This window comes from Lycorma delicatula, chromosome 10 (genome assembly GCF_047948215.1).
Source record: "Lycorma delicatula isolate Av1 chromosome 10, ASM4794821v1, whole genome shotgun sequence".
Classification (NCBI taxonomy): Eukaryota; Metazoa; Arthropoda; class Insecta; order Hemiptera; family Fulgoridae; genus Lycorma; species Lycorma delicatula.
In genome coordinates this window covers 79,277,752-79,301,400 of record NC_134464.1, presented here as the reverse complement: position 1 = coordinate 79,301,400, position 23,649 = coordinate 79,277,752, and the positions used below count along the sequence as shown (strand labels likewise).

At 28.8% G+C, this 23,649-nt stretch overlaps 2 protein-coding genes across 4 annotated transcripts in view; one reads left to right on the top strand and one right to left on the bottom strand.

Annotated features, from left to right (window-relative positions):
* The window catches only part of MCU (mitochondrial calcium uniporter), a 770,244-nt gene that overhangs the window by 346,453 nt on the left and 400,142 nt on the right, over positions 1 to 23,649 (top strand). The gene's annotated exons all lie outside the window — the stretch shown is intronic.
* Positions 1 to 23,649, bottom strand: part of LOC142331732 (uncharacterized) — a 225,976-nt gene that overhangs the window by 30,743 nt on the left and 171,584 nt on the right. Inside the window, exons 2-3 of one of the 2 annotated variants that reach the window (XM_075377785.1) lie at positions 22,518 to 22,739; positions 8,312 to 8,564 (exon numbers count right to left, since the gene is read on the bottom strand). In XM_075377785.1, the coding sequence (XP_075233900.1) occupies positions 8,312 to 8,563 (252 nt within the window). In that variant the 5' untranslated portion in view covers position 8,564; positions 22,518 to 22,739. The remainder of the gene's footprint in view (positions 1 to 8,311; positions 8,565 to 22,517; positions 22,740 to 23,649) is intronic. The other variant, XM_075377786.1, reaches the window with a different exon arrangement.

Genomic DNA, 23,649 nt, shown 5'->3' with positions numbered 1-23,649 from the left:
AAACGTTCCATAATAGTTCATATTTCATATATCCGATTAACTTTTATTTTTAAAGCGGTTTTAAAACTCTTAAACGGTTTCATATTAATTAGTATAAATCAATAAATTAATTATCATAGTATGTACAATTAATGTATAAAAAGTATGTGTATAATTATTATGTTTTTTATTGGTTAAAATATTACTTTGTATTACATTTAATTAATGTGTTCATTACTGACCTATTTTAATGGGTATGTTTAATTTACTCTACCTATGAAACACGCTTACGATCTGTAATGAAAATGTTTTTAATGAAATCTAATAGATTTGTCTTTTTATCCGCATACTTTTTATTTGCTGATGTAATATTATTTTATTTAAGTAATTGTATTAGAAGTTATTAATTACATTAATTGACCTATTTATATACCCATTTAAATTTGGTAAATTATTTGTAATATGATAGAATTATCTTTTGGTATTTTGCTTTGATATTTGGTTATTAATTATGTCATAATTATTATAAATATTATTTATAATAGCAGCTTATTTATAAACAGGAAGCTGTTTTATTCTACGTGGTTAACATGTGGATTGCATTTGTGTTAGCTTTGGGGTAGCTATTAGAAAAGTAATTAAGAATTGATAATAAAGGTGCTAGATAAAAAGTTAAGTGGATCTGCTGGTTAGATTAAGGGTTGTGCCAAAAATAGCTTCTTCGTTACTCACCTACACTTCTTTCTCTGTCTGTTTATCTACGTTTATTTCTTTCTTTCCTTCTTCATTTTACTTCTTTTTTTTAAACGTTTCTGTAACACTTGTTGCTTCTTTAGATATATCTGCTCTAATATTATTGATATACGTCACGTAAGCAAATATTGTTGTTTTTTTTTTAAATAATTACATTTTTTTACCAAATTTTCGTTTTTCTTCTTATGTATATTTTTTATTATGGAATAATTTTATTTAGTTTATTTGGAAATTTAAATTTGAAACATAGATATGTATCCTTATAAGGTAAATGTTTCATTTACCTTATAAGATAATCATTGCATTCTTAAGATAATCGAAAGAAATTTGGTTAGTAGAAATATTAATACAAGGTTACGTTTAGCTTAAGAATGCTGAGCATCCTCTTTTGTCCAAATTTGGATGTTTTTCTTTACGTATCAACAATTAAACGGAATTTTTAATTAATTATAACAAACTGAATTCAAAAGAGAACCTGTTTTTCATGAGAGGCTCAATCTTTATTTCAAAAAAAATTATAGCTGCATTTTTCAAAAACTGTTCGTTTTTTTAATTTTTTTTTTTATATAAACGAAATTGTGCATTGTATTGCAGAATTTTATTTTAATAATAATATTATAATTAATATAATATTTAATATAAAAAAATTAATTATTTAGAGAATGATTACTAATTATCAAATATCACAAAATCAATCGTTTAACCATATACAAAGAAGATTATTTAGGAGCACGTATGACTTTATCTACATGGAATTCTATGGACAATTCCATCTTCACCTCTATGCAGAAAATGAAATCAGAACACATTCCGTCAAGCTTTAACTTTCATTCGATCATTTTCCTACTAAGTGAAGTTTCTTTTATATTTCATATAAGACATTTTTTCTGCATACAACTCTTATGCCTAACGTGTTTAGACATATTGTTGAGCTAATGTTTTTTACAAACTATTTATATACTAAATCTCAACGAAAGATGAACAAAATGTATCGCAACTTATTTTTAAATAGTATTCTTAATAAGTATTTCATATATTCCTGAATTCATCCTGTAGAATTCGTTGTAGGATAAATACAATATATTTCGTATTAAAATGGGATCCCTCAAGGAAAAAAAAAACGGAATCGACCAATTAACCCAGAATGTAACTCGATTTATTTTCAATCGAAAACACACAGGACTTCGTCCATACTTGACCGGTCCGCCGAGTAAGTCATACTCTTATTTGGAAATAACTGGGTTGCTTGGATATGTAAAGTTTTTGTATTATAATATGTCTCTAGAATTCTTGTATAAATTTTATATTTTCATTTAGCAGTGTAACTTATAAATGTGGAAAAAATTAGATACAAATGTATTCCTAGCTGACACCGATTTTTTTTAATCGATATCAATACTGCATAATGGAAGTGTATGTTTTAGTAAAGTGTTACTGGAGCTGTCTATAAAGAGGTATACGGTAACCAACTGATGTGTACTACTACTGTGTTTATACAGTCGATCAAAAGTTGACTAATGTTTGTAAAATGCGTAACACTAGCACTGATAATACGTTACACACTTGTTTACTTTGCTAGTCCACATCGTAACTCACTACTCTGACCTTGGATGTAGTCACTATGTTACGTGTCTACAGTTGCAGGTGACCTGACATGGAACACAAGTGGCTCCCGAAAACAGTCTGTTATCCTCAATACTATGTTTTGTTCACTAAGGAAAATAAACCAATGAATGCTTTCTCGTTTTGTTTTTACAAAAAGCTGAAATTGCTGTTGCAAATCAGCATTACAAACCTAACGAGATGCAGATCATATTTAACTCTTGAAATGACATCCCTTTACTTTATTCACAGTGACATATTTATATTTTTTTAATGAACGTGATTGTACTTATATAAAACAACTGCGACTATTGACTCTTGTATTTCAATGGTTTACATTTACTATACCTATGCGAAAAAAAATAGTATAAAGAAAAAATTTAGTAAGTATAAAATTAGCTTTTGCTCTAATATGTGTTCCTTTTTAAAAATCTTCTTTTTATCGCTCAACTCATGGTTATTCTCTTGTAAAAAAAAAAAAATACAAATTTTTTTTATTAAATTTTAGTAGTAATATTTTCATTTCAGTCTTATTTGTAGAAATTATTATTTGCATTAAATAATAATAATAAACATTTTATAAAAAAAACTTAAAATTTATTACTTTATTTTATTTTTTTCCTTATTTTACTTAGTAATTTATATTATTAAATAAGAAATGATATCGTGATTAGTTATTGTCTCCATGACGTCATTCGGTAAATTCTTTTTTTATATTCGTATAGAAAACGACAAGTTTTTATTTTTAGCTTTCTTATTTTTTTCTCCTAATGTAGACACAGTGTATTGCTTTGACATCAGTCCCATTTGTCAAAGCCGAGCTATCGTTGTTGTCACTTTTATTTCTTTGTTATTGCAGAAACCCTATTTTATTTTTACGCTCCTTCAGTACTTGCTATGTTTTTTCTTATTATTTTAAAGAATAGATTTTTATTTTTCTGCCCCTATTTTATGATTATAATTTTTACTTAGAAAAAACAATTGGTGAATTTGAAACAGGGCTTTCATCATCGTTTGTTTTAATCATAGCAATTCAAATAAAAATTTTCTTGTATTTGATTCGGTATAAATGTAATTCTTATTATTTCTAAGTATTTAACATTTTTTTAAGAAAAATTTTGCTTTTATTGATTAAATTATAATAAATACTTTTTATCTGATTTTCAATAGAATTTTCTGCATTTATTATTTATAGATGCTTTTTTCATTGTTACATATTTTCAATACATCAATTGTTGTAGGTTATTCGTGAAAGAAAGTCTTATTTACAAATTGTACATAAAAATATAGTAAACATAATTATAGGTTTATTTAACCCATATCTTATCTGTCCCTCTCACTCTCTCTCTCTCTCTCTCTCTCACTCTCTCTCTATCTATCACACAAACACATACACAAAGAGCAGATTTTTTTCGAAAAATAATCTTTAGAATATCATTTATACAAAAAGCATAATAAAAAAATAATAAAACCATTAATACAACGAATATAACATTTCAGGTATCCGAGGGGCAGTCAAATATTACCCGAACTTTTGTTACTGTTTCTGAACAAATATGCCTAAAGTTTGTGTCTGTACATCCTCTCCCAATTCTTTGATCTGTACATTCGTTTCTGAAAAAGTATGCGCGTTGAGTAAGGAAAGAATAACTATTGTTAATGCAAAGAAAAAATTTACAGTAGAATAAGCGACCAAATAGTGTTTCGTGCTTCAATTATAATGTAATTAAATTTTAAACAAATTAAGTCGTTAAGCCAACCTAATACGAAGTCTGACTGTTAAGATTAAATAAGAACGAATCGTTCGAATTTGTAAGTGCAGCCGTCCATTGGAAGAGAGTACGAGCCGTGGTCACGCGACTACAGCCGACTTTGATTCTTACGACTATGAGAAACTAAGGTAGTCCATTACTTCGCGACACTGACAGTTGGCGCGAACTAGCCTACACATATACACAATCTGACACACTGTCAGTTGTAAAAAACTTTTATAGTATTTATAGTATCAATGTCTGTAGTTATTTTATACCGATTTTTCAAAGAAAAGTACGGTATTTATTACTTTCGATAGCATAGTGAGACTGGGGATGACAATGAACTGAAAGTTCTGCATGTGAAAACTTGATGAAGATTGGTTGAATCGTTCTTAACTTACGTTCAATTTTAGGTCGATTAAAATATCTACTCCATTATCTGTCACCTCTGGATTAAATCTTGCACTTAAACTAATGCTTTCATGAAAACTACACCTCTATTTAAGTATAAATCAAATACTGTTCTAAATCACAGCACGTACAGTTTTATTGAAGGTACATTTTACCAAAGCTTTTTCTTTTAATATACCCAGCAGCATTCGTGATGTCTTGGGTAATGATAACCTTTATTTTCGATTTGATTTTTTAGTTCTATGTGTTTAATTTTACTATCCAGGGTGGCGATTTTTGCACAACCCATCAGAGTTAGGTAAGTTTTTATACTTTCTTTATTCTATTATTTTATCATTAATATTTTGTCAACTTTGTCTGTGATATTAGTTTTGGGTTTTATTTTGCCTTCTTGGCTTCTTTTAGTAAATTTTTATTTTATGATTAATATTACATTTACACCTTGTATAGCTTATTATTTTGGAGTTATATTACCCTTTTAATAATAACTACCGGGCGATGATAACGCCCAGGCGTTTTTCGCCCACATACAACCAAAAAAAAGAAAAAAGAAAGCTTTGCCTGTTATTGTGATTATAATTTTTAAAATAATGCTTATTATACAATACATTTTAAAACAATTAGTTCAGTATTTGATGTATACTTAAATAGAGCTGTAGTTTTCATGAAAGCATTAGTTTAAATACGTGATTTAATAGTGCATTGTAGCAGTATGAAAAAAGCTTGTATCCCAGCAAAACCCCGATTTTCGCTCCTGTGACCGATTTGCTTAAAAATCAATAGGTGTCTCTATTCACAATAGGTTTATATTACTCCACTAAGTTTCGTCAAAATCGATTAAGATTTGTGTCCGATAGAGCGGACGAAAAAATTTTATACATACATATATATGTAAATAAACATGACAGAACGCACTAGCGGTTTCCAAATATTATGGAAATCCGCTAAAAACAAAAAAAGGAAATTTTTTCCATTGTTCAGACTAATGTTGAATCACTTTCTTTATTTGAAACTAATATTAACTATGTAATTTGAAATCAATAAATTATTTTAATTAATGTATTCCATTATATTATTAAACATCAATTAATAATTAAATTCCAAACAAAAACGTTTAATATAAATAATGATACCTTGTGATAACGTTAAGCATCTAGACGGTAATAAATGAACAATGAAATGTTAAATTTAACGGCATGAACGAATCAAATTTAACGAATTTCAGTCTGGTTACGCAACAGTTCATTGGGGATTCAGAATTACCATACTTGTTATCAGAAAATATGAAACTTCTTAATTACATTCCCAGTATAAAAGACTGGGAATTAAATCCCATAATAAATTTTCTAAATTATAGAACAGAGATAAAAATTCCTGTGTGCCGAGAAACGCGGAACAAATCTGATTCTTAACTATGGATAATTCTATGAAAATACCGCCCTCTTTTATCGAGCTTTTTTAAATTCCTCTCTTCGTAAAACATCTGTTGTCTTCAACATATATATTCAATGATATATTTTTATCAAATGTTTCCAAAGTTTTCAGATTTTTATTGATACGATGCATAAACAGCGGTCGCTAACTAATCCGGGAACCTGATTTATCAAAATTACGTAAATTGTATTATAATAATTTTGTTAAGCATGTCCCATTGGTGTAAGTATATAATTTAAGTTAATATACAAAAAACCGTTTACCAACAATTGAATTTGACGTGTTCAAGCTCTTTCGGAATAAATTCCATCTTTAAGAACTCTCATATTTGATCTATTTATAACATTAATTAAAACTTCACATTTAAAAGAAGATGGAATTAAATTCCATCTTCAGGAACTCTCATATTCGTCCTCTTTGTAATAGTAATTAAATCTTCACATGTAAATTATAAAATATCGTAATATTTGGTGGTCTCAATGAGACTACCAAATTACAGGACGTTTATGTTGACAAGTTTATAATATATGACGACCGACTGTTATGTTTTAAGCAAATATCACGATTTTTTATAATTTACATGTGAAGTTTTAATTAATGTTATAAATAGGACGAATATGAGAGTTCCTGAAGATGGAATTTAATTCCGAAAGCGCTTGAACGCTTCGAATTCAATTGTTGGTTAGCGGTTTTTTGTATATTAACTTTAATTATATTATAGCCTATACACGTGTCATTTTACTTGAATAGACCTTCGTCACCTCTACTGAATAACAAATTAAAAAATTAGTTTCCTACGGAAAGTGTACGTTAATCTGTTGGCGTTGCAGTATCTGTTCCATTCATTTTTTACGACTGTGGTGAATATACAGCATCTGAAATATAAGGGTGTACTAATCGTCTAAAATTAATGACTTCAGTTCTACACTCAGTCCCCATAGTGTACATGTAACGGTGCACTTGTAGAACTGCATATTACCTGAATTTCGGTATGTTTTGCTTTCTCGTGTAAAATATTGTATTAGGCTAAATTATACTCACTTCATTCCTCGCTTAAGTATAACAGTGCTGGTTTTTTTTAAGTGATTTGACAAAGGAAAATCACTTGAAATGTTTGACATTGTATAAATAAATTTCACTTTATTAATATGAATTTACTTGATAAATTTTATATGAAGTATTGTATTTATATATTTAAAATTTTCAGAATATAATTTTTATTATATTTTTTTAGTTTAATTGTGCTTAGTTAAATTAGCGGCCCCTACAGGGAGCTAGACAGGGACCCCTAGACAGTGAGCATCACTCAGTCACCCTGAGGTGACTGAGTGATGCTTAATTACCGGACTGGTTGCCTCGGGGGTGTTTCCAACCGAAAAAAAGAAGAAAAAATAAAGGTTAAATTGTGCTGTAAAATGAGTATATATATACTACACTACCTTATCATCCAAGTATAATTAACTTTTAATTCAATTTTATTTTTTATTTTCATTCTAGTCTCGTAGGACCATACAGAGAAAGATTGCAATTACTATTTCATCTTCTGATTTTGTTTCTTTTTCCTTTCTTACCAATATTTTCTCATTCAGTGCATGTGCTTTTTTCTTTCTTTTCTCCTTTTTATATTCTTTCTTCATTCCATTTTAAAGGACTCTCAACCTGAACATCCTTTATTATATCTCTATAATTACTTCCATTTTTACAACTTCAAATTTGATATTTTCTCCTTTTCCATGTCTTCCTTAACTTTTCTAAACCAGTTTTTTGTCGTTTTATTTTTTCAAAATCCATTAGCTTCAACTTATTGCAACAGAGTACTGCAGTTTATCTTGTTAAAAAACAAAATTGCCAGTAATTTAATTCGAGATAATTTGTATTTTTTTCAAAATTTTTGGAGCCGTTTAGCCATTTATTATAAGCTTGGGAGGTATAATTTCCATAAATTACAATGATTCATTAGTGAATATGATTTTATTTCGAGAACAGAAACATCTTTTTACTACTATTAATTTTGAAGTCAATTGGGTCAAACTAAATGTTGAAAACTTTTTGATATATTTAAAAAAGAATAAATATATTATTTTAAATAAACCTTAAAATTTTTAGGATATTTGCAAAGTTTCGTAAAAAACCGCAACTTTTAATTTAATTTTTGTAATATTATCACGTTCTAAACGAATAACAGTGGTTTATAGAGGGAAATTTCTTCTTATATGTTATTCATAAGAAAGAAAAACTGAGGTAATATTTATACGTAGACGGTAAAAAGTACGTACAAACTAACAGCATACGGATGTGAATGAGATTTAAAATAGCGAGGGCTGTTCTCAAGGGTTTTAAAAACAGTCTACTTAAGTATTTTGCGGTTAGGGTCTTACCTCGACAAGGGGTTTGACCGGACAAGTAGATGTACGTGTCGTAGGAATCGCAATAGGAGTAGAGGAAGAGGCGTCGGCCGGAGACGTTGATGAAGACGACAGTCGTCGTGGTGGGGCGTTGTTCTCTGTCGCATCGTGACTAGGGGACCTCCCGCTGTAGTCACCGCCGCTTCCAACGACGTTTACTCGGTTACAGGATGTCGTCATTGCTGTAGGGGGTGGTATCCTTTCTAAAGATGAAGAAACGAACATCCTGCAATGCAGACAGTATATGAGACATTACTAATACATTTTTATTTAGTACAGTAGAGTACTTTCTTATATTAATCGTAATTTATGATCAAAAAAATATTTATAACATTTTCTGTTTAATAGGTATGCACTCTGGTACCTGCTGTATGTATTGTATTTCTAATATTTATTATACTTCCAAATAAAATATGCAATATAACTTGTACAATAAAATTATGAGACTGCAGTTAAAATGTTTCTGTTTTTTAACTTGCATTATTTACTAGATAAATTTAGCAATTTTTTTTGTTTTTTATAAAAAAAATTGTATTTGTATAACACTAATATTATTAGACAGCTTGATTAATAATAAAAAACCCATCGAGATGTTAACATTTTATTATTTTTTTAAACCATTTTTATTCACATTAAATATCAAATTTAAGTCTGTTGGGCTTTATATTATTTTATTAAAAACTTATAAAAAATGGTACGGGGTTATAGTTATAGAAAAAAAAAAAATTTATAGTTATATATTAAAAAAAACTTTTACGCTTGTTTGGCATGTATGATTTAGAAAAAAAATTATATTTTTCGATTTCCATGTTGGTTTAGCTTTCAATAATTTCTTATCTAGTGAGTGTTCCTTTAAAACTTCTACATTCTTTACTTCCAGCTTATTGTATGCATTGCTTATTGCTACTGCTTGAAGTTATTTGAATACATTTCCTTATTATTGCGTATATATATTCGGTCTGTGTTGTTATTAATAAAAGCCAAATTTCTTTAAAAAATCTTAGTATTCAACTGGTATTACTTATATAAATTTTGTTAGAATTAAACTCTGTACAAATTCTGTTGTAAAATTTTATTTATTTTTTCATATTAAGAAAGCTACTGTTCGTAAACCACAAAATAAATTTTGGTCTACGACAGAAATTTTTTATCGTAAAGAAATTTAACATAACTAGAAATTACAGTTCTAAGATATGTTTTATTAATTTTTTTTTTATTATAAATTATGTAAAAAGCTGACAACACAGTTGTACAATTGTAGGACTTTTCCATCACGCGGCTTTTTTTCTGATGCACGGCTTACTCACACAAACACACAATTTAATTTAAAACATTTATTATTTTATTTAAATATAATATTTTTTGTTTATTTAATTCAATGATTGGCAGATTTAATTGAATGATTCTAACTACAGCGCGCTCGCATACAGCTGTACGTCAGTCCTACACTAGTGCTCCTGGTGGTGATATAAGGTACTATTGACGTAGTATACCACTTAGCTACTAGTTAAGAGCATTTTCTTTATATTATTATTTTTGAATTGTTACCAAATTTGCCTAAGAAAAATGGGACCTTAAGCAAAATCGCGAGGGTGACCTTGCACTACAGTCTTGACCTTTTAAGTTCAAAATTTAATGGCATTAATGCCCATATTTAGAAGTAATTTGGCCAAGTTCGGTCAAAATCAGTCTAGCAGTTCTGGAGATATAAGGTGATTTAGAGTCCATCACCATACGCACGTACATACGAACATTAACAACTAGAAAATTTCCATCCGGTTTTTTTGGTTCCTTAATTAAGATCCGGTGAAACCCTCATATGCCCAAATTGAACCGATTACAATACTTTCCTTTCTACAAATATAGCTCTGTATAGCATTAGACGGGGGAAAAAAGACGTAAAATTTACCCGTTTAATTTAAATTCCGAGCATTTCAATATGGCTTTATTTTATCTTAGGTGCAGAAATCAGAGTAAAATATATAATTCGACAACGAAGCTTTTCTGAATCCATATTTATAGCCCACTGGGCTGATCTAGTGGTTAACTCGTCATCGCAAATCAGCTGATTTCGAAGTCGATATTTCTAAGGTTTAAATCCTTAAAGGCAGTTAACTTTTACACGGATTTGAATACTAGACCGTGGATACTGTTGTTCTTTAGTGGTTAGGTTTCAATTAACCACACGTCACAAGAATGGTCGACCTGAGACTGTACAAGACTACACTTTTTATTATACTTATATTCATATATATCATCCTAATCCGTCCTCCGAAGTAAACCTTATAGTGGTTTAAGAGGCTAAACAGAAAAAAAAAGAATCATAATTATGTCAACTTATTTTCACTTGTAGAATTTGTCCTTGAAACCGTTTCCTTTCTTCACGTGAAACATTATATAATGGTTCTATTAGTCGCTTTAAATAATTTTTTTAAAAGCCTTTCTTAAAAGCCAAGAGTTACATTGTAAAAGATTAATGCTAATTGTACTGTGTTTGCTTGAAGTGGTGAATATCCCCGTTAATTTTGTGGTGTTCGTGTGACACTGTTCAACGGTGAATTCGCTTCGCTTCACTGACTAAAGTTATGAGAGATCGCCTCACGCCTCACTTATGTTTAATAAGTATGGCGTAGTATATTTGTTTTTACAGTTTGTGGCTTTATTTTTTCTTGAGTTACTTGTGTATCATGTCATGTCGCTTACAAGTTTATTTTTAAATCCATGTTAATGCTTCTTATTATTAGTAGGTTTTCTGCTATATGTATACAAAGTCAGAATTTATATAACACACATATTTTAAAAAAAGCTAAATTTCCTTATTTTAAGGTTGTTAATGCTAAGTTTTGCATCGAGACAAAAAATGTATTAATGTTTATTCTTCATTATTATGTATTTTTTTGAATGATCAGATAAAAACTTTTTTGTTGTAAGTTGTATAAGTTATTAAAACAATGGAAATACTGATTTTAAATAAGTTTTCTTCTCTTCTGGTTATTCTGTAGAGAAGATAAGGTGCCAAGTGCTATTTGGGTAATATAGTTTTCGTCGGAACTCGATAATAAAACGTTTTTGAATTTCTTCTTTTTAATTGTTTGTACGTTTTACATATAAAAAGTATTATTTTCAGAAATAAATAAACGGATTATTAACAAGCGTTGATCATTCATTTTCTACGGTGACGGTACTCTTTTGATACTATTTTCTACGGTGACTGTACTATTTTGTAGTTTGTGTATATGTGTGCTAGTATTTGAAATACACGAGCAGTCATATATAAGCGTGTATCTATTATATTTTTCATTGTTGTATTTGTGTTAAAATGCATACGTAGAAAATGAAACAATAATAGAAATAGAAATCATTTTGCAAGATTTATGTTTTATTTGTTATAATTGTACCCGTACATTCAATTGCTAACAATAGTTGTATTCATTGTATAGTTTTGTTTTTGCTGAATTTAGTTTAAATTCCCTGTTACATGTAATTTAACTGAATAATTTACATTCCGATTTGTCATATTTTCAATTGTATTTTCTTTTAACCCTATTTACATCCCTTTCCTCATTCTGTTATATATGTATATATATTTTTTATTATTCAGCTTTTAATAAACTATAAATTGTTCTTTGGGGTCTCTATTTAATATTTAAAAATTAAATATTAATCGGTTTAAGTGTACTTTACACTATTAAAAAAATTGTTTTTTTTTCTAATACCTTAATTTTTAATCGATTTCACAAAGTATGAGGTTCTTAATTCAACGTGACGTGTATATAAATATAATATAAATATATATACTTTTTTTGTGAAATCCCCTTCCGGAGTAATTTTATTCCAGATGACTCGAAGTGTAATCTTTAAAATAGTGCTTTAGAAAAAAATTACATGATATACATATGTGATTTTAACATTTTTTTAAATTTGTTTTTTTTTTAATCATATTAGATTATCATACTTATAACTAGATTGTTTTATAGGATAAAATACATAGACAATTCAAAGTGTTTTTAACGAAACCTCTAAAAATTTGTTGTAAAGTTTGCGTTCAAAGAGTCCGAATGAGAAGAATAAATTTATAAGAAATTTGAGAAAAAAGTTATTTAAAAAATAAAATCGTTTGCTTTATTTTACATAGATAACTATTACAAAAAAAGCTGACAACACAGTTGTACTGTCCCTTCACGCGGCTAAAGCCGCGTTTCGGTAGACCCACACACAACGTAATTTAAAGTATTTATCATTTTATTTAAATGTAATATTTTTTGTTTATTGTATTCAGTGATTCTAACAAAAGCGCGCAAAGCGTATTTAATTCGCGTGGGTGAGGCGGTACTGGCGGCGATGGTTGGCACTAACTAAAGTAAAATAATTCCACAAGTTATATAGAACAAATTTCGCTTGTACTGTCGATAGTCGTTAGCCGCGAGGCTTAACGCACCGGGTACCGAGTCAACCTGGCGATAAAGTTCGAGACCCAGTCAGACCGAGTTCTACTTTGAATATTATTCATTTTTTAAATTCTACCGCTCATCTGTGACGTCACAACATAGCAGACAACATTTCTTTTTGGGGAGGATGCGATTTTGCAAAAACGTTTTTGCAAATGTTGTTATTTTTTAATTGTATCAATTATGTTTAAGAAAAGTATAACCATAATTAAGCCAAATCTCGAGATGCTGAGGGTGACCTTGCTCTACATCCTCACCCCCTCGACCTTTTAAGTTGTAAATTTAATCGCACCAATGCCCCAGAAGTAATCTGACAAAGTTTCTGGTCAAAATCGATCCAGTAGTTCTGGAGATATAAGGTGATTTATAGGCCGATACCGGATATACACACGTACTTACGTTCATCCGGAAAATTTCCATCCGGTTTTTTTGTTTTTTGGGGTTCCTTAGTTGTCAAAACGTCAAGATCCGGTGAAAATCGCATATGCCCAAATTGGACCGATTACAATATTTTCCCTTCTAGAGCTATAGCGATACCTAGACGGGAAAGTAAAAATCTTGAATTTCAGAAATCCTTACCTCACACTCAATAGTGGTTTATTTTTCATTTCTTTTTATCCTTTTTTGTTTTTGTCAGTATGTAGATTTGTTGTAACATTTCTATTGGTATAGGTAACGTTTTTTATGCTAATTTTAAAAATGTTTTTAATAAAGTAAATTTTAAAAACCAACTAAATTCAGTAGAATAAAATTATAATTTTTTACAATTATTTTAAAAAAATTACTATTTAAAATCGGGTCAAAATAAGGGTTGTAATTGTTATTTTCTTTTTTTATTATTTGATGGCGAGAATATATATATATATATATATATATATTCTCTACGCTACTACTATACTATACTACTACTACTATATATCTATTCTCTCTCTCTCTCTCTCTCTATATATATATATATATATATATATATCGTAAAACAAATTACTTTTGTTTATAGTAAAAACAATTTACTATGTTTTTAAGATCAATCTATTAGATTTTTCTAAAAGTTTATTTAAAAATTAAAATTAGCAGTGAATTTTTTGTTATAGTTTTGTAGTTTGTATGTAAACGATCGAAATTTTAAAGTTTAATTGTCGTTTAAAATCTTTCAAACTGCTTTGATATGAGTTTCTGTGGTTTTAGTAATTTAATGGAATTCCGATGTAGTTAGCGTTTTTAACTAAAAAATTATTTAGTGCTTTCCTTATTTATTTTTGTTAGTGAACATTATAAAAAAGGTAAAAGACTTGTACAAATAAACATGTAATTGAACTTTCTCTTTTAAAAGTAATTTTTTTTTTTTTAGTTGTATTATATATTTTTTATTTAATCTAACCACCAAAGAATAGTTTGTCCAAAAAGGGTTAAAGTGTGTTATTGTATATTGTATGTATACACAGTAACACACACGTATATAATGAGGAAAAAGAAAGTGAAATTCGTCGTAATGAAATTTCACGAAATCAATTTTATATACGTAACGTTGTTTAAATTGAAGGGCGAGTAACGTTACTTAGTTTTATTTTTTGAAACTATATTGGCGTAGTTTGTTTTTATTTTGTTTACAAAAACTCGAATGTACGCAAATACTTTCAATATAATCGTATCATATAATGTAAGAAATGATTTTTATTTACGTTAAATGTTTAATTTTACTATTCTTACTGTAATTTAGGTGTTAATATCTAGTATTCCCAAAGGTTTATTTATTAATTCTATTTTTTAACGTTATACTTTTTTTTAAAGTATTTTCCACCCAACTGAGTTTATTATACATGCTAGCGCAGTTGCTGGTGGTATTTATTTATTTATTACAGTCATATATTGTTTATTTTTCTTTTTACATCCTCTTCAATTATTCTACATAAAAATTTTATTGTTGAATTTAAATATATATATATATATATATATATATATATATATATATATATCCCAGGAAAAAACAAAGAAACTCCCAGGACACGTTTTACTGATGAAAAAAATTACATATTAACATAGGTCTAGAAACGCTTTGTTTTCGACTTACGGTTAACGAAAGATTTCGCCCGGATTTCTGCTTTTCTAATAAAAAGAAGTCCTACTATAATTTTTGGGATCCAAATTACGGATTAACGTTAGTGGTTTCTTATGTAATTCGAGCTGGGAAATAGGGTAAAACAAGTCCCAGAACTGTAACTACAGTAGTTTTTGAAGTTATCCATCGAAAAACAAATATTTGTTTGTTTTGTAGCAAAATAGCTTTGTAAAATGACTTATAAATGTTGAAGATTTAGTAATAAAACTTGCAGACAATTAAATTCTGAGAAAATTATTGTAAATACAGCCAATAAAAAGTAAACAGAAACTTTTAAAAATCGGTTTTTTATTGAAGCAAAACAGTTTAAAAATACACAGAAAATCGTTTGATTTTTCTGTACCCTATATTTCATAATAGATTTGTTAATTATTTTAACTTTAATTTGTTAATTTTTTTCTCCTTACTTCATCATTTTTTTGTTGTAATTTTGTTCCTTAATTAAATAAAAACATTTTGCCATTTTTTATATTATATTCCTGTATATCTGTATATTAGTATTTTCCTCTCTATAACTATCTTTTACGTTGTCATTATCCATGATTTATTTTTAAATTGTAGTACTTTTAAATCCATGCCATTTATTATCTCTTGTAAGTGATTGTTGGTTTTTATAAAAAGAATTACATCGTTCGATTAATTTTTATAAAGTTTTTGTATCGGACATTCTTCATGTTGCCTGTTACAATATTTTCAGTTAAGAAATTAAAAATTAAAAGAGAATTTTTTCAATTAAGAATTAACTTGTAAAAACCAATAAAAATCCATATATCATCATTATAACCGCACAGATCGGGTCTTCAAATCTCTTCCTTCGACTTCATAGATTTTGTAATTTCCAAATAGCGTTCTCGATAAAATCAATTGGCTTCTCTATTGCTTTTTTGGAAGACCATATTTCGTTTCACAATTACCTTTAACACTAACACATTTGCTTTGGAAGATTATTCTGCATGAATTAGTTAGGATGATGCTTCCAATTTTTTCTGTATTAATGAATTATTTAATTTATTCCCACATTTTTTCCAAATAGATATTCCTTTCTCGTGGTCCAGTAAAGAATACTCGCTAACATTCCATAAAAATGTCATTTCTGCAGAATTTATCCTTTTCTGGTTAAGCCTAATCCAGGCTTGTTTCTTATACGCTGAGGACTTGATCGGTTTTCAGAAGTAGTTAGGATTAGCTTCGAATATGGCCTTTTTAAATAAACATGTCCGGATCGATCGTCTCCATTACCTGAGTGTAATAGGAAAATTTTGTAATTTATAACCAGATTTATCCTATGATAATGCATGACTTGGGGAGCAACTGCCGTTATTATACACTGAGTGATTAAAAAAGGACTTCACAATTTTAAAAGCTTATAAAAATTTACCGAGATCTTACAGATTCGGTTGAGGTCTCATTTCACAGAAAATACATTAAGTTTTGACTCGCTTCATTAGTACTGAATTCGGCCACCAGCGTTGTGATCAATGATGATAAAAATGGATCCATTTACTCGAGTGTTTGGGTTTCATGATTTGGAGTCAGTAAACGCGCTTCAACGTAATTTTTATAGAGTACAATAAGGAACCTCCTAGTAGGCGTAAAATTTACTGTACCTACATTAAGACAGGTTGTTCTGTTAAACATAAAATCATCCCCCAAAAGGGACCTCATCGACAAACTACTGTTTGGCGCGGATTACGTAAACGATTGTACTTGAAGCCGTACAAACTAACCGTAGTTCAACACATTTCAGATGACGACAAAGTTGTTTGGCTGCAGTTTTTTGTGGAAATGATAAATTGAATTGCAGACTACAGTACATTTTTAGATAACGTAATTTTTTGTGATGAGTCATCGGTTTCACATCAGAGGCAAGGTGAACACCCGTAACTGCCGAATAGGGGGTAGCAAAAACCCCCTCGTGAAACTTTGCAGCACAATCCTGATAGCCCTAAGGTCAATGCTTACTGTGTCCTAAGCTAAAAAGACTGCACGGCTCGTTCTTCTTTCAGGAGGCAACCGTAAATGGTATAGTTTATCTGGAAGTGCTTGAAAATTTTCTAATTCCTCAGTTAGACTACAATGAACAACATGGACTCCATTACTATCAGCAAGATGGGGCACCACCTCACTACAGCCTAGAAGTCCGAGATCAATTCCTAGGTCGGCGAATCCACAAAATTCGGTGATTGCTTGGCCACCTCGCTCGCCAGCGAGATTGACCAGCTACAATATTACCAGATTTGATCCAGCTAGATTTTTTTGTGACGTTTCATTAAAGATCCTGCCTGTCAATCTTGTTGAACTAAGACTTCGAATTAACGCCGTAGCTGCAGAAGTAAGCCCGACTTGCTGGTTGCAGTCTGGAGTGAAATCGAATTCAGTTGAAATGTATGTCACATTACAAATGCAAGCCACATTGAACGAAAGTGAATGTTGGGTGACAAACTTTGTGTTTTTCTGTGAAATGAGACCTTAATCGAATTTATAAGTTATCTCAATAAATTTTTATGTGCTTTTAAAGTTGTGAAGTCGTTTTTGGATCACTTAGTATTTAGCACCGTTGTGGTTAACGACCTTAAAAACAGATGAGGAGTGTTTTCGGATGAAGACTACTGGAAGATAGGTCTTCAAATTTAACCCGGGCAGATCCATAGATTTAAGATGGCAACCCATCGCTGGACTATTTCCTCAAGCTATGGAATTATCAGTTATAAAGCTCAAAAAATAAAAACAGGATGGAATATCGGGAAACAAATAGAACTCGGAATAAAAACAAATAAGAATTAAATGATAAATTATGCAGATTATAACCTCTTAAAAAAAACTCACTTTTTACTGTAAAAAAAACTCACTTTGATGATACTTTTATCAGATGTTCAAAAGGTTTTGTTGTTTTAATTTTCTTTTCATTTTATTTACTAAATGGATGCCATTTAAAATACGGTTTGAGATAGATATAGTATGACAAAATACAATATGTAAAAAGGAAGAAATGGAAGGATTTACATTTATGCAAATATTGTACTATGTGAATTCTTCATCCATTTATTTCATTTCTTTGTTGTTAAACCATTTTTCATTTAATACGAACTCTACTGTATTTATCCGCACGCACATACTCACGCATGCATCTCACTGTTATTGTAATTTTTCATTTTCTATTTTCTGTTGTTGTTTTTTTAACTTCATTTCAAGAATTACTGTTTAATGGATTAGATCTTATTATATAGGAAAAAGTTCTTCGTTTATTCAATTTTATAAGTTATTTTAACTTTATTCGAGATATTTTAAACGGTAGGTATCTTATATATTTTGTTCGAAAATTTGTTTCCTCTTTTATTCCCCGTAATCTAGTTTATTTTTTGATCTGTTTTATTTTTACCTTCCAAATAAAATTTATGTAGCTACCAATAAAACGTAAAGAACGATGTTATTTGTTTTTTTTTTTTTTTTTACTTTTAGTTCACCAATGGGTAATAAAAATTTTATTCCATATACAGCCGTTGGCAAAATAGAAGAATTAAATTCGGTTAAATGTTTACGATAAGAAATTTATCGTTCTATTCGTCACTATAGACAAAAATATGTTTTTTAAAAGTTACATTTTTTATAAACTATTTAATGGAAAAGATTTTAATTTTTTGCTGAATTAAACAGCTTTATTATCAAATTAATTATTATAATTTGCAATTTATTTATACAAAATCTATAGGAATGGTGTAAGATTACTAATGATAATAATAATTATTATTATAGTTTCAAGTTTATTATAGTTTCAACATTCCATAACCTCATTAAGAGTTAATGTTTTATTAAGAACAGTGTTTCATCTGTTATACAAGCTTTTTCCTCGTCGATTTCAATATGGCGGGAAATTTAAAAAACGATTACGATTTAATTTATGAAAGATAGTGATCGTGATAAGTGCATTTACTCATCATTTTAATTAAAACGGATGATGAAAAGTTAGTTGTAAATGATAGAAGAACTTTAATTTAAAATATTGAGAATCTCGACCGTCTGGTAGGAAAGAGTATATACGCTTCATGTAAATGTAGAGTATAATACAGAGCCTGTTTGCCTCCTTATTTGTAAGATATGCTTCGGAGCAATCAAGGTCATAAATAGACAATTCAGTATAGAAACATTTTTCCTATTTTTATATTGTAAAATGAAGAAGCTTTTTTAATTTTTAAGTGAAAATTTCTTTAGGCGCGTTGTGTCAGAATTTTTTGTACATACAAATTACATGGGGAAAAAAAATCGCTGACTCGTAATAAAATTCTGTAACGTAACGCAAGACGCTAAGCATATATAAATGGGTTAGTTTTCACAAAATACAACAGATGGCGTTGATGTGAGACCGCGTACTTTAAAATAGTTAAATATAAGTTTTTTTAAAAATTGTTAGTTTTAGCTAATTTAGAGATGAAATAATTTTTAACAATTAAAAATTAGTTTGTATTGATAAAATATTTATTTTTAGCGGTAATAATTCATTTCAATTAAATAAATACCTACTTAATAATTGTTAACTCTATTCAAATAATATCGCATTAATCAACGCAATTTCTTGCATTTTAAGAGAACTAACCAAGACCAGCACTATGTACATTGTACATTCTAAAATTCAGCAGATTCAAACATTTTTTTTTATATTCCGCATATTTTTAAATAAAAAATTAAAATATAATAAAAATTTCCTTTGTATTCGTTTAATTCATGTAGAATTGCGCATGTAAAATATTATAATAGGTTACAGTATATATGAACATTCTAATGAATTAAAAAGACTGCGTGTTCAGGGATATAGAGAAAGGCAAAATAACAATTCTTCACAATCACAAATGTCTGATGAAAGAAAACACGAAAAAGAATTAACAAAATTACGTGTACGAAAACATAGAGTTAAAATTCTGACACAATGCGCCTGAAGTTTTCACTTTAAAAATAAATTCAGTAAATTCTGAAATGAATTAACTGAATTTTTTTTATTGAAACTATTTTTCGAAAATCAGTTTTAAACGACAGTTAAAACTCTGTTCTTAAATGTACTAGAACATTAGATTTTTATACTTATTGCGTATAAAAAATGATAACCTAACAAGGATTTGAACCCTGTAGCTTTTGAATGAAAATTTATTATTTGTATTTGGAAGTCGGTGTACTCTTAATTATATATTAATATCTGAGACCTTCCGTTACGACTTATTTACATACTTACCATAAGACTTATCAAGATTAGATGCATAAAATCTGTACCAGAGAAATCAGGTTGCAGTCCTGAGTAAAAGAAAGAAGGAAAAAAGATGTAGTGTTTCCTTTTACAAAAATGCATCTGAGAATTTACGGTTGGAATAACAATCCAAGAAGAAAAGTTGAAAATGTTTATATTTTTTGATGACATTATTCTTTTGTTATAAATATAAACCAAAAATGAATTAGATGTGTTTCTAAATTGCTTGGTTTTAATAGTAGGAGAGAAATTCAACTTGTTAATAAGTAAGATTAAAACCGAGTTAATAAAATTGGAAGAAAAAAAATGATGTAGGATTAAATACTAAAGTACGGGATCGTAACGTACCAGATGTGGCAGGATTTCTTTATTTTATTCAGAGAGTAATATTAAAAAAGGGAGATATGAAGTAAAGCAGAGATCATAAACAGAGACTGTCAAAAGCAAGGCGAGCTTTTATGAAAAAGAATTTGTTATTAATTCACATGCACGCATCTAAAAATTAAAAAAATATTTCTTAAATAAAAGCTGAAAACAAAGTTGTAATACTTTACTAAAATGTTTTATTTATTTTTATTTAGTGAAAAAATAATTATACTTGAAACAAGTTACCTAGATTTTTTTTTTGTTGGGGGTAATTTGTAATTAAGTTTTGTTGTAAAATTTTCATTATATGTTTAAATAAACCAAAAAAAGTTTTAAAAAGTAGAAAAATCTATATTTTTTATATTTTCTGCTCCCCTACCTCTAAAATCACCTTCCAAATTTTTTATTTTTATTTTCCTACGTATATTATGTTAAATGGAAGAAACTAAAAAAAATCCTCTAAAAACTGTACAACCAATAAAAAATTACCTAAAATATTTTTTTGGGAGGGGGTGAATTTTGATAATATTTTACTGTATTTCATTCATTACTAAAAGTTTACTATTCATATTTTTAATAAAAAAAAGTTTTAAAAAATTCAAGTTTTAAATTTTGATCCGCTCTTCCAAAAAGGAATTGCCTCCAAAGTTTTTTTTTTTTTTTAGTTGTTTGCACTACTACTGTATCTAGAAATTGTACAAAAATCGTTCTACACTGGACTCTTTCAAATTATATATCCAAAACACACTAACTGTTAACTGGTGCAAGTAAAATGTTTCCTGCACAGGAATATGTGGAAACTGTAAATTTGCATCGATGCAAATATCACCAGTGGTTTGATTTATTTTTTTCAGTTCTGTAATCTCCCTTATTGTACTGTAAACATTTTTTTATTTCCGGATATGAACCAGTTTTTCATCTACATATACCCTTTTTGCAACATCGAAAAGGTATTTGCTTTTGATACGTATACACGTAAGAATATTACCCCGTTTTTTGTTTTTTTTGGGTTCATGGGTCATGAAATCGAGAAATGGAATAAACTCATACGCCATTTTTTATTTGATTAACCATACTTTCCTTCTTGCAGTATAACTATGATGGTAAGAAAGTAAAATAAAATTAGATAGGAATGCAGCATTTAATGTTTTCGAAATATAGAAAAATAGGAAAAAACAATACATACCTTTGAAATAAAGGGATTTTTAAACGAATAGAAGTTCGTGGCAGAATCTTGTAACGAGATGAACATGGTTGATAGATCGTGTATCCATTTAATAAAATTTTCTAGACATAGTTTTTATATGTAGGCATCCGATAATGGAAAGGTAGGTATTAGATATAGAATGTAAAGGGAGCCAAAAATTGGAATATGGTTCAACAGATAACCGAGGTTTTAGTATGTCGTAAATATATCGAAGTTAAAAGATTAGAACAAAACAAAAAGAATAGGGAACAGTGTCAAACCAGTCGAATGATGACTAAAAAAAGCCTTCTATTGTAAGCTGATAATTTTTTTAGTAATGGTTAGCAACAACATTGAATAATTCTGTGAAGTTATAATTATACTATTTTCATTGATTTATCATTACCTACCAGCCATGCATGTTAATTTTAGATTGATAATTATGTTTCAATTTACTTTATAGATGAAATCTAATCTATACTGGCCATTTATATTAGTGTCCTCTTATGTTACATTATTTAGTAATAATATTGGACGCACGCCATATTTTTTAATGAAACACATTAAATAGAGTGAGCATCCAATATAGTCCTTAAGTAATTTTTAGGGTTAATTTACGAAAGAAAAGAGTTACAAAATCGGATGTGATTTGAACATGTGTAAATAGTAATTATGTTATATAATGTCAAAAAATAAAAATATATTTATATATATGTGCATGGTTTTGTTCTTAATTAATTCCATTTTTTCATTTTGTTTATGAAAATAGAAGAAAGATTATAACAATTTTAAATTTCATATAACAATTAGATAATAGGATAAAATTTTACCTTGACTGCCTGTATTCTGATATATTTGTCGTTAACTGTGATGGTCTTTGCTTTAATTTTGCTCTAGGGATTAATTCTTGTCTTCTGTGGTGAATGTGATGTCGTCTTGGATCTAAACTTATAACATCTGCTGCACCGATACTCCATCTAATACGATGATGCTGGTGATGCTGATGTTGATGTAATGACGCCGAACTTGTTCTTGTAGATTTATCATTATTTCTGTAACAGATAATAATTAATATTTTAATATTTTTGGTTTATAGTATACGAGTATATAATACGTACATGTAACGTTTTGTTTTTCACTAATAGAAGTAAAATATATACCTAGTGGTTATTTGGATTAACGGTAATGAACAATTAAAAAAGTAATAACGAAGTATATTTGGAAGTAGAGAGGAAATTATGAAAATTATTAAAAAATAATTGATAAATAGAAGTAAGATATTTACTATTTATTTTATTATATTTATTATAAGAAATGTAAAAGAGAGACAAATCAAATCTTAACTAAGCGAGCGAAGCGAGTTCCTATTTTACCTCGATCTTCTGTCATTCTTCTTACTATAATATAATTACAATAATATAATAATATAATTATTATAATATAATTACAGCCAAACATGTTTCCCGATTTTTATGAAACGTTACCATAAAATTCCTTGGTATTTTGCCCGCAAATGCGGTTTAAAATATTTCATTTCAAAATGAAAAAAGCTGTTTTTCTAAGAAGATTGATTGATGAGTGCGATGGATTTCTATCGGCAAGTTAACTAGCACTAGTCCTCTCCGCTCCAGACATCATCCACAATTTCTTATCTGTCTTGCAGCGGCTGGACGTAGATATTTTAATCTTTACGTTTTACACTTTCTTTAAATCTAATTTGTTTCTTTTAGACCGTTCTGTACTGTTATTCAGTATCGTGCAGTATTACCCACCGGGTTGGTCTAGTGGTGAACTCGTCATCGCAGTTCAGCTGATTTCGAAGTCGAAAGTTCTAAGGTTCAAATACTATTAAAGGCAGTTACTTTTATACGGATTTGAATACTAGATCATGGATACCGGTGCTCTTTGGTGGTTGGGTTTCAATTAACCTCACATCTCAGAAACAGTCGACCTGGGATTGTA